This window comes from Apteryx mantelli, chromosome 12 (genome assembly GCF_036417845.1).
Source record: "Apteryx mantelli isolate bAptMan1 chromosome 12, bAptMan1.hap1, whole genome shotgun sequence".
Taxonomy (NCBI): Eukaryota; Metazoa; Chordata; class Aves; order Apterygiformes; family Apterygidae; genus Apteryx; species Apteryx mantelli.
In genome coordinates, this window is record NC_089989.1 from 16,250,967 (window position 1) to 16,263,215 (window position 12,249).

The following is a 12,249-nucleotide window of genomic DNA, read 5'->3' on the forward strand; positions in this document are numbered from 1 at the left end:
CTTAGAAACACAGCTTCCCATAATTTGCTACATGTATTATAAAGCACTGTGTATCTCAGGGAACTTCACTGATAAATCATTTTCCATATGCCAGTATCCTGTCTATTCCTGCTTTTCAACCCTATTCCCTTCAGCAGAAATTGAAAACAATCAACCACATGAACAAGATTAGTGGGGTTTTAGATTACATAAATCAAGGTGTGCACCAAGAGCACTGTTTGCTACAAATGCTCTGCATATTTCGTAATGTGTATCCAACCAAATGCTGCAGGCGCTTGACTGTCTTCCTACCCTTGCCCTGCTGGGTTTTCTCCAAAACTCAGCACATCAGCAGGGGTTGTGTTGTACCACAGCACAGATGGGGAGAAAACAGAAATCCCATGAAATTATGCCCATGTTCAGAGAGACAAGAAAACTAAATGACCAGTCAAAGAGGCTTTTTGGAAAGGTATTTCAAGAACTGAAAAGGCAGAAAAAAACGTGGGTCACATTCAAGCAGCCTGAATTCTACCTTGGTCTCTGTGTCTCATCAACAGTGAAAGTTTGATACCACCAAAGAATAAGATACTAACTGGGCAGCTACAGAGACACAGCCAATAGGAAACACAAAGCACCAAGGACATGCATGGAATTTTGGCCAGGTGAGTTTAGCTCAAAATACATAAAAAATGGAGGCTGTTCTGAGCAAATAATGATATTTTAAAATAGCCTTAAAATTAGAGCAAATGGAAGAGGGTATTTTCAGCTGTGTCTTACACCAGTACAGATCAGGAATGACCCCAGCAGCAGAATTACATCAGTTGAACTAATACCTCCCTGGTTGCTGCCTTTGTTGATTAGAGGATAACTTGAACAGTGATGTACCAGTTCTTTTTAAGTGAGATCATTATAATTATGCCTTTTCCCCTGGGATCCATAGCAAAGACTACAACAGAGCGTGGATTCAGAGAAACAAAAGAACTCACCTTCAACAGTTTGCCAGTCTAAAATTAAAGAGGACAGAGTTCCTACAGCATGCCTTTACCATTCAACAGTTATTCGGCCTTATTACAAAAAATCCCCAGTGCCAGAACAATTTCTTGCTTTAGGAAGTAAAACATTGTTTGCAAACTGGCAATGGAAGGATGAAACCATGGGTTTAGATCAGAACTACAGCTCTGGGTGGAACAAGAAAGAGACTTGACTTGGTTGTCATCTCCAAATTGTTTTATCTTTGCTTCCCCATCACTGCGTACGTAGAGAGGACTGTCTTTTACACAACCTTCACATAAGCCAAAGATGAATGTCTCCTTTTCGGGGTCAGAACTCAGATATTTTCCAGTTTTGAAGCTTTTTGTTAATTCCTACAGACAAAAACACTCAGTGGTTAAGATTCAGAAAGGCCGTGGGTCTACCACTGCTGTAAAACCTACTGCATCATCTACTGGCAGGTCCTAATTTATTGATTTGTTTATGGTTTTCTTTAGGGCAGGGTCAAAGATGTCATCTCCACTTACAAAGCCAAGCTCTGAAAGCCTCTCTCCCCAGTCTGGAACGAAAACACAGCTCGTGCAGTCAGGTAATGTCATGGTGCTCTTGCAGCTTTTTGCTGTTAGTTCAAAGGAGAGGCCTCTATTCATACTCCTTTGCCCATGATCAGATGAGACAGGCTCTCCAACAGCTTCCGTACAACTTCTGCCTGAGGAAAAAAGTGAATGAACACTTCAGTAAATGAGGTTAGGAAATGGGAAGAGATACTGCAAGGGAACACAACTCTTGGGTGTGCCTTCAGTGGCTCCTCAGAGCAAATGCAGAACTCTGACAGACCAAAACTCCTAGTACGGCCAAGACTCTAGATCCTTACCAAGTTTTTCTTGGTCTCTCAGATACCTGAGATACCTCAGGCTTTGACAATTGACTAAGAGATTTCTTTTATATTAATAGGAATGGCTTGTGTGTTATACTTTCCCTATTGCCTCTCCTGAGAGTGCTAGATGCCTACCAGTAACAAGAGAGCTGGAGGAGGTCCAAACAGTTGACACTTGGTATATTGGGGCTTCTGCTCTTACAGATCGAGTTTGTTAAATGCTATGAAAAGTCAGCAGTCAGCTGTCACGAACCAGAGGCATACCTCTTGTCAGCTCAAGTTTTATGCTTATATCATTGCAGGCATGAACTGTTACAAAACCAAACACTGAGGTTGCGGAATGGGACGCTTTGTGATGCGACTTTTCATAACCTTCATCAATAGACTGCTTGAGCCAAGCCAGTTCTCTTTGAGAAAGTAATCCTTAGTATCTGTCAAAACTCAAAACGCTCCAAGTAAATGGCAGAGACTTGGAATCTGACTGTGCAACCTGAGGGGACTAAGAGCGGGCTGTCAGTCTGCAGTAGCACTGTGTGTATGGTTAGGGGGCTGGAAGGGCGTAGGAGGAATAAAAGACATACATACATACACGTATAAGTATCAAACCTAAGTTTCACCAGCTGTTGCCTTATGGGAAGAGGAACAGGAAGACATTAAAGGCAGACAGCACCATAGGCAGAAAAATATCTTTTTGTGTCCCAGTAAAAGCTAGAGAGCAATAGCTGTAGCATGACACTTTTGGAGGTGCTACAGGTTGGAGCAGGATCTCATTTCTTCAGGGCACAAAGAGGTTCCTCTTAGCATCTAAAAGTCAGATAGTACCGCTGCACCTGAGAGAACAATGATTAAACCATGGTGTCATCCTTTTGTTCAAACACACCATTTCTGGAGAGCCAATCTCCCTCCTCTCGGCTGAGGCTTGTATGAGCAATAAAAGGCAAACTATTGAGTATAATATGCAGGAGAAGTCTCAGCCTCAGAGTCCTCTGCTGTGGCTGCCTGGTGAGAGTTCTCTTGTCAGTACTCCAATTGGTTCTACACCCTTTCGTATCCTGGACCCGTTCCTGGTAAAACAGCTCCAGACTGACCAAAATCCCAGGTTAAAATCCTGACCTGATCAGCAAACATGGTCAAGTAACATAAGCAATACAGAAGTCTGAGTTATATCCTTGGGTTTCTTAGAAGCTCTTTCCAGCTTCCTGCTCCTGATTCAGCATTGCTAGACATCCCCAGCTATGACCACAGCTGGACACTCTCCAGCCACGGCATTGTACACAGCAGAATGCTTTGCACTGGGTCCTGACATTCTGCTTTGCAACTTCTACATCTTCATCCATTTCTTGCAGAAAGTTCAGAAGAGGATGAAGAAAATTCCACAAAAAATCCATTTACAATCCCTCCAGATATTGATATCTTCTCAATAAGGGACAAGGAAAGAGAAAAGGCTAAGGAGGTATGTATACAAGCTTTAGGCCAAAAGGTATTACAGGGTTTCACCAGGGAAGGCAGCCAGCATAAATCTTACCAAAATTTACTGCACAAGAGAAACAGTACCTAATAGATTCAGCTGAGAATCTCCCAGATCAGCTACAAGCCCACTGAAGTCCACAATGGGGATTAATTTTACCAAGAGCAGATCGGAGCACAGGTTTGCTGTTTGTTAGTGCAAAATCTGTGCATTGTCACTGTGTTTTTTTCTCCTTACTTAAAGGTAGATTTACCACTCCCCTCTGTTTCTGTAGGAGATGCCTGCCAGTGCTATTGGTATTTATAGCTACAGAACGCTTTGGTGCAAGAACTCTTGCTTTCCAGTTGAACAGGCTTGCCTTTCTGCTTGGAAAGTTGTATTCTAATGATTGATGCAACCTTCTTCTGAAGTGCCAGCCATACGAATGCCTAGGAAGAAGAACTAAATCAGTTTCATGCCCTAGGTATCTATTCCTAAGATAGGGAACAGCAACCCACCAGACCAGAGCGCTGGGTCTGTGGAATGTCTTTTTGTTCCTTATTTCCCTAGTGGACTTCCCTTTGGGCATGTGATCCAAAGGGGATGGGAAGTCACAGAGAGAGCATGGCATCACTGAGAGGTCTGAGTATTGCGCATAGTTGCAGAAGCCAGGCAGTAGCATGGAAGAGGCCTGTTTCTAAATCACAAAGGCAAGGACTCCAAACAAGCTTAGGCAAGCCTCCTTGCCTCACGTTTTGATGACTGATAGTCTGCTTTTAGCTTGGGTTCAAAGTCACCATAAGAGTATGGGGAAGAGCTTAGGAAGAAGTGTGCTAAGGATGTCTGCTGAGTGATGTCCTCAGCTTACCCCATGCACAAATTGAGCAGACAGTAATGAATTACAGGTTCTACCCCATGTGAGACCACAGGGCATGAATAACCTTTCACCCTCCAGAGAGCTCTGGGGTTGGTTTGAAGAGATCATCTCAATCCAGACTTAAGGGTTTACATGCCTGTGTGAAAGATGGACAAAGTTGGTCTTGAGCATGGGCTGTCCTGTGCCCTTTTATTAGAAGGATGAACAGGAGTCTCTTAAAATTTCCATTCTCTTCCAAGAATAACCCAAGGAGGAAAAATGAGAACACTGGGTAGGTACAAACTGGTACAGTTTATACACATACAAACTGGTACAGCTGGTGACTAGACGCAGAATACTAACAAACAAATGAGAACAAATGCTAAGAAAAGAGGAAGTGTTTTGGCTGCATCCGGAGAAGATATCACAGGAATTAGTCAGATAAACCAAGCAAACAAGCTTTAGCAAGATACCAGAAGCTTGCAAATTTCTAGACTGTGAATAACTACCCATGACATTAAAAACCACAGCAGACAAAGCACATAACCAAACTATCCACATAACTGACATCTCTTCATAGGAACGTGAAAGGAGGAAGACCATGAAAATACATGAGAAAATGACCTACTCCACTAAGATAAATGTAAAGCAAAAGGGGTTCAGGAAAGCTCTCCAGAAAGAGGAAGAAGAAGAGGACAGAAAACAGGCAGCAGAAACAGAGAGACTGAAAGCTTTTCAGGATAGTCTTTCATGGAAGATAGCCCTTACCAAAGGTAGGGAACACCCACTATCTTTGTAGCTGCTTGGTGCTACAGGTGCTGCTCGGCTGGATAACAGCCTAAAACAAAAATCAAAGAGGGGATGAAAACAGCCAGTTAGTTCTAGCTGACTTCAGTGAGGTCCTACTGTAGACAGTAGTCATTTGTTACATCTTGCCAGACTCTGGCTGGGCCCTCTCCATCTCATGCATTTACACACGCGGCACATTTCACCACCATAGTAGACTGAATTCCACTATCTCCTGTGGCCTCCAAAGTAACTGGGCTCTTCGTGGTGTTGGGTGTCAGCTGAGAGTCAGAACAGAAGTTGGCCTAGAGTTCGTAGGACTGTGTGTCATGGAGGTATTTGCACTAAGCTGACCTAAAGTTGGATTTTAGTGCACATAGGGCTAAATCTTCTGCCTCTGAAGTGAGGAGTAGCTTTACCAAAGCCCACATAAAACTGATCTCAACCAATGCCACAATGGCATAGCATGCTCAGTACTGCTGGCCCCAATGCCAACCACATCCAAATTCAGAGGTCTCCACATTCAATGTGTTTTGCTTTGACCATGTTTCTCCCTCTAGTCTGAGCAACTTTATGTTCTCATTTCAGATCAGCATTTAGAAAAAGAGAGCTTTCATGACTATGTAAACAACAGGAGACAGATATTTTTACTTGAGGTACTTGGCTTTCTTTAAGAGTGTTGCTTTCTGTTTAATTATCCTTCCCTGTGTTGCTTTGTTTTGTTTTCTCATGAGAGCTATTGCCTAGAGATCACACCAGGGAGGTATAAATCACACCTCATAAGCTGATGGTCTGATTCCTGTATTAAAGGCACTCATAGTCCATGGCCAGCAATCCCTAACCAGGAAAGAGGTGAAAGTAAGTCATTCGCTACCACCCAGTAGCAGCCCTCCAACTGTTTCCACTTCATTTGTGGGACCCAAAGAGATATTGACATCTTGGCCCTTACTATCCCATATATAAATTATACCTGGGAGCCATTCTGAACTCAAAATAAGGGATCCCTGTTGGCATATCCCCATTATTCACCTCTATTCACCTGTGTGCTATAACACAACTGAATCAATCACTGTCATCCAGGAGCTAATGCAGTGCTGGAATTCCTGGATTCTGTCTTCAGTTTCACTGCTAATTTCCTATATTACTTCTGAAACATCTCTTGGCCTCTACCTACCTAGCTTGTACTAAGACCCTGGTTTGAAATCTTCATGCTCTCTGCCAACAAGTATAAGGCAGTAAGGTAACCAAGAACAATGTTAAACTAGAATAACTTTAGAACAAGCCAACCAATGTGTTTGTGTTGCTTTTTGGGTTCATTTCAGTATATCATGGCAGTAAAGAGGGACGAGATTCAGAGGCTGGAGAACTTAGCGAAGACAGAGGAAAGAAAACTGGAAAAGGCTGAATGCTACCTGGAAAAGGATGCTCTCATGTTTGATGAGTTCCTGAAGGAGAATGACAAAAATTCTGCTCAAGCCCTGAAAATGTAATGGAAACTGAGGGAACCACCCACATGCTCTTTTACACTGGACATAGGAGGGTTTTTTGCTTAACCTCCCTGGAGGGCTAGCATCCACCCGCAAATGCTCTGTGTCTGGGTTTTCCCAGAGTTACAGTCCCGGTTGCATTTTCTCCCCACCCATACTGCGAAAGAGATGAAGCATACCAATAGCTGAGTAATCCCCTCATTGCATAAGCCCTTGTTTTGGCTGCAGCGAGGTTACCTGCCATTGTCCCCACCACTTCCATTCTTCTCACAACACCCTTACAACAACGAGATACTTCTGCCCAACCCCTCACAGCAGGAACTGTCCTCTAGGTGAAGTGATATGGGCATCTCAGCCCATAACAAGTATCAACAAGGGCAGAGCAGCAACCAGAGCTCACCAGCAGCCAAACTAGGGAGGCTGTGACTCGGAAGTGTCACTGGGACCACACACTCTCTTTGCTAGCATGGCCTTCAGACAGGAGCCAAGTATCACCTGTGGTACATCTTCATATATGACAGATTTCTAGAGTTCCTCCCACATCTTTTCCTCTATTTTATATGCATCTCAGTTTGCTACCCAATAATTGCTGACTTATTTTATGCCTTATGTTTATGCATTCTTATCTAGTGCTGAAAAAGAAACTGCAGCAAAGACAGAGAAAATAATGGAGATCCAAGCAATTACTTCACAAATAATGAACCTCGAAAGGTAATGTTTGCACACTGAATAGTCTTACTGTCTAGCCTTTAGCAGTCCTTATAGCTGCATCTCTTGGTGGGAAAAAGAAATCAGGAAAAAGCGTTCCAAAAATGTTCCATTTTAAAAGTGTCAAAATGTTTCAACTTTTGTTTTCCAGATACTGATTTTGTTTCTAAAATGACCTAACTTGTTAATGGCATTTTTAAAAAGTGTAACTAAGTCAAAGCCAAAATTAAATGTGTAGCTTCAGAGTAAAAAACAAACAAAATTAAGCTATGCATTTTAATGATGACCTGAAATGAACACCCCCAAAAAAGTGATTCCCATTACAAGTTGAGCTGGAAAGATTTCTTGGTTCATGGTTGGCACCAAAGCCATGAAATGTAGCTTGAGGTTTGATTCACTGACTGAAAGACTGAGTTTTTCTAGTGACACCATGACCATTCAGTAATAAAGTAGCTGTTCATTTTGTTAAATGCCACCATGCTCTTTCCTGTGGGCAGTGTGTGGGGAACAGATATTTCTTTCCTGAGGAGATGAATATAAACTGAAGGTGAAAGAGCTGCCACAGCTGAAAAAGTTACCACTTCTCAGCTGAGACACAATAACTGATCAGGTGCACATTTCCAGCCCCTCTGAAGTAAAATGCAGTTGTTAAGCGAAGGGAACTTGACTGCTTTGGTTTAATGCCCTCCTTGATGTCTGCTCAGGCTGAGCTCAGAGTCAGGCCAGGTCACTTCAGTCTCACCTCTTCTTTCTTCTACATCATCTACATCAGGGGCCATATTAGTCCCCTGGGGATACCCATGGAGCACAGGAGCTCTCTGCTGGTTTCCCAAAGGTGCAGGGGCTGAAGTTTGGGCTGGGACATGAGAGCAAACAGAAGCACTTTTCTGCTAAATGCACTTCTCTGGCTCTCCAGCTCAGCCACGAGCTGACACCATGAGAGTCCCACTCCATCACTGTATTTCAACACTGGCAAAGCTGCAGATGGCAGCTCGCAACCACTTCTGTTGGGGAGATGTCTGCTCCCTCCCTCTTAAGTGGTTCAGTGGTTAATTGTGTTGGCTTTGCAGGGCTGATAGCTATAAAAACTAATCAGCAAAGCCTGCAGCTCAAATCTGAAGACCCTGATGGGGTGGTGGGTAAAATGATGATACTTTGATATACAATAGCTCTCCTTGGATCAAATAGATCCAGGCAACAGATCTGAACTCCTCTGCCTGTTTTTCAGGCTGGCCAGATGCCAGCCACCAAGCCACACTTGCCTAGTACCACTCCTAAATTAGCAAGCCCAGAGCTATAGCAAGGGTCTGGCCACAGTGATGTGACCAGACAGCTTCCACATCAGGGAGCCCAGAGAGCAAGCAGGGCTGGTTCATGGTTGTCTTTGCACATTCATGAGGACACGTCCCTTCTTCAGGGGACTTCCACCCCGTTAACAAACTTTGCATGGCTTGTCCATTTCTCTCACCTCAGTGATATATCCAAATTTGAGGATACTTTGCAGGAGTACAAGAGGTACAGGGACTTCCTCTATCAACTGTCTCCAAAAGAGTGGCAGGAAGAATATGCAAAAAAGCATGCAAAAGAAAAGGAGTTGAAAACAGCTTCCAAAGCTGAAGAAGAAAGTGCCTCTCCTCGCACTACTGCAGAGAAGGGTAAGTGCCAGGGAAGAGATTCCCACTCCTCGCTTGGACAGTCCCACACTCTAAGTGTATGTCCCTTTTTCTGTCCAGGCCAGGATCTGACAGTCAGGACAAAAACTGCTGATCTGTCTAGTACCAGCTATTTAGATGCGCAAAGCTCTCTGTTGCCTTCTGAAAGTTCGGATTTCAGGTTTTCACACGAGATTGGGCCAGAGTTCAAAGACTTTCTGAAGCCTCTGTCAACAGTAAAACTGTAAGTATGAGACAATGAAAACAGCAGGTACGGTAGAGAACACCCAGCTGAACAGGAGTCAGTATAGAGGAAACCTCCTCCTCACCTCCATGGTGAGCTGTCTGTTGTTTTGCTATGAATGAAGGTCCAAGGTCACTGTAGACTGGCATTCCATTGACTCTGCTGTCAGTAACTGAGGCTTCAGGCAGTATATACTGGGATGCAGGCAGAATAACACTTCCATAACCATAAGCAGGCCCAGAGAATTGGATGGGCAGGTGGGAATATGAGGCAAGTATGGCTAACTCCAGCTTTTTGAGGCAAAGAAAGCAATTGCCTGGAAGAGCAAAGCATGGGGGGCTGGTGATCATACATCTCCTAAGGCCAAAAAGCCATGGCTAATAAGAGATTTTGAATTAAGCCATTGCTTACAGGGCCATTTCCTCTGTCTCCATTCTGAGCGTTGCAGGTGGCACCCCTTGTGAAGCCCTTGGGCTGCTGCCACATGGTAGGAATGATGCGGGCACAAGTGGGGCTGGAACTAGGATGCTGCGAGCAGAGGGTTTTCGCCCCTCCACGGCACAAGGGGACAGGAGTACAGGGTGATGAGCAGACTCCACTGCTGACACCAGATGGGTGCCTCTTGCCTTGCCCTTGCAGCTCTTACACTGGCTTATCCCTGGGGCTGAGCAGGGAAGAGGCTGCACTGCTGTTTAACACTAGTAGGCCGGGCTGAGGGAGGGAGCATTCAATGGCCTTCTTCCCGGGTGGGTAAAAGCTGCAGACTCCCATGGTGGCCATACCATGCCATTTAGGAGCAGTAATATATCCTGCATAGAGAACAAGGCTTTCTCTACACTTGCCAGGCTGCTACCTGAGCCATTTTAACGAGGCTCAGCATTCTCATCACCCAAGAGCTCAGCCTCCCACCAAATTTAAAGCCGTTTGGATCAACACCCTCAGTTCAGGCCCATCTGTCATGACACGACCCTGCTGCAGTCAGCGGTGCTCCTAGCAGCTGGGAAGGCAGCTCACTCAAGGGCAGACGCAGCTCCCCCCTTGCACGTTTGTGTGAACCCTAGCTCCTACTGACCCCCAAATAAACAGCCCGCAGCCAAGGAGGACCCAAGACTTGTGAATGTTCAAAGGACTATTCAAGAGCAAATGGCCAATGCGCAACAGAAAGGGAAGCTGCTGGCTACCTGTAGTTGAATCTAGAGGTTGCTTGCAGATGTCAGCCTGGTTATTTGCCATGTTTATAATACACTAACAAGCTCTCCTTTGAGCTATCATTTCTCTAAGGACCTGACACACAGAATGCCTTTTCAGAAGTTTAGTGGAGGATCAAGAGAGTGAAACCTGCTCGGACGAGGAGGATGAGGTCAGACGTCTCATACTGAAATATTTATACATTCTGTTTGTCCTCTCATCCCCTCTGTCATTTATTGATGTTACTAATTTATTTCACCTTCTAACCATTCATTGCAAGATTGAGGAGTTATTGTAGCCACTAGTTTTAAATGTATGTTTGTGTAGTCATAAATGTTCATGTTTTTAGCAATACATATTATAAATAACTTGATTTAACTTCCCTCCGCCTTCCAAAAGCCTACCATCACCTCAAAGCTTGCCACCCTCCAACAAGATATGACATGACATAACATGAGGTTTTGAGATTTGTAAAGGTATCATATGTCCAAAATTGAAATTTTCCTAAAAAAAGAGCAACAACAGTTTTTTCATTGATAGTACAAAAATGACTTTTCTTGAACTCTAAAAAAACAGATTATTGTAGGTGGTCTCTGCCATACTTCATCCAGTGTCAACCCAACATAAACATCACAGGTGCCAACTCAAAGGAATCAAAAACGGAAATGGAGCTGGGGGCAAATACTGATCTTAAATGCAGCAAACTAGATTGCAAAAATCCATCCTAATCCCCGTCAATATTTTAAAATAATGATTTTTAAACATTCTTTCACCCAAGAGATTCCATTTACCTCCATTTTTCAGATAAATATGAATTTAAAATAAAAAAAATCTTTAATTTGAGAGATAGCTATTTAAGGCCAACATTTTCAGATGCATTTTTTGCAACTGCATGTGAATAGCTGATCTTACACAAACAACTATCCAGCTATTGCAAATTAGCTATTTATGCTACTATATTAGTAGCAGTTTTTTTCTTTTCCATTCTGTTACTTTCCTGGTCTCCTCACACCTGCTAACAACATGGGAGCACAAAGAGGATTCAGGAAAAAGGAACAGATTGGCCAAAGCTTCCCCTAAGGGAGGCTGGGAACAAGGAACGTGGAGAGCAGGCAGGTATGATAGGGTCTTACCAGGCCTGGTAACACTGCATGGACTTGGAGTCATCTCAGCTAGATACTTCATTTTTCTTCAGGTATTTGATTGCTTCCCAATGTCAATCATTTTATCCCACTCTGGCAGCAAAGACCAATCAAAATAAAGCGATGCTGACTCTCCCATGCCCTCCTATTCAGCTTTCTCTCTCAACTCTTCCCACCTTGTAAGGCTTTCCCTCTCATTCCTCAGACCAGTATCTCAGGAATGTTCTCCAATGCAGGACACTTGAGCCCCAATGTCCAGTCCTACTTCCCACCTGCCATGGACACCTCCAACAGTGCCAGGACCTGAGCTTTTGTCCATCTCCTCACAGCACCTCTTTGCCAAGCTGCTGCTCCTCCCAGGTCTTTCTGCCCCAAAAGTCAGCATCTCATGAATGCGCCTACCCCAAGGCTCAGCTCATCTAAAGGGACCTCCTAATCACAACGTTTGCACCAGTTTTTACTCCCTGAAAGGCAGCTTGTTTTAATAGCGCAGATACTTGAGGCAGCGTCAAGCTACACACTCAGCATGAAGGGGGAGAGGGTTTGTATATGGACATGGACCATCAGGTACCCATGTATCTGGGAGAGCATTTGGATAACCAGGACTGAGTTTGCTCTTCACTTGTTTCATTTCAGTTTCCCCCTGTTCCCAATTATCTTTGCTGAACTAAAGTAAAAGCCTCTGCTGTTCTAGCACCAGCTGAATTTAAGTTGAAATCACCCCTCTCAGTTAAGCCAATGCAAAAAAGCACACAGCCTTTTGGCAGGCCTTACCTCTCTTTTAGGGTAAGTCTTACCTTTTGCTTCTCTTGGGTTTATCCTAATGACTTCCATTGGCTGCAGACCACAAATCACACTATCCTTGTCCGTAAAAAGCCAAGGCTTCAGAGACA

The 12,249-nt window shown here is 44.0% G+C and overlaps 1 protein-coding gene across 1 annotated transcript in view; it reads left to right on the plus strand.

The window, feature by feature from the left end:
* CFAP100 (cilia and flagella associated protein 100) overlaps positions 1–12,249 on the plus strand; it is a 40,611-nt gene that overhangs the window by 22,728 nt on the left and 5,634 nt on the right. The window contains exons 3-9 of the mRNA XM_067303648.1: positions 3,193–3,299; positions 4,730–4,922; positions 5,524–5,591; positions 6,258–6,421; positions 7,053–7,133; positions 8,604–9,026; positions 10,335–10,386. Coding sequence (XP_067159749.1) covers positions 3,193–3,299; positions 4,730–4,922; positions 5,524–5,591; positions 6,258–6,421; positions 7,053–7,133; positions 8,604–9,026; positions 10,335–10,386 — 1,088 coding nt within the window. The remainder of the gene's footprint in view (positions 1–3,192; positions 3,300–4,729; positions 4,923–5,523; positions 5,592–6,257; positions 6,422–7,052; positions 7,134–8,603; positions 9,027–10,334; positions 10,387–12,249) is intronic.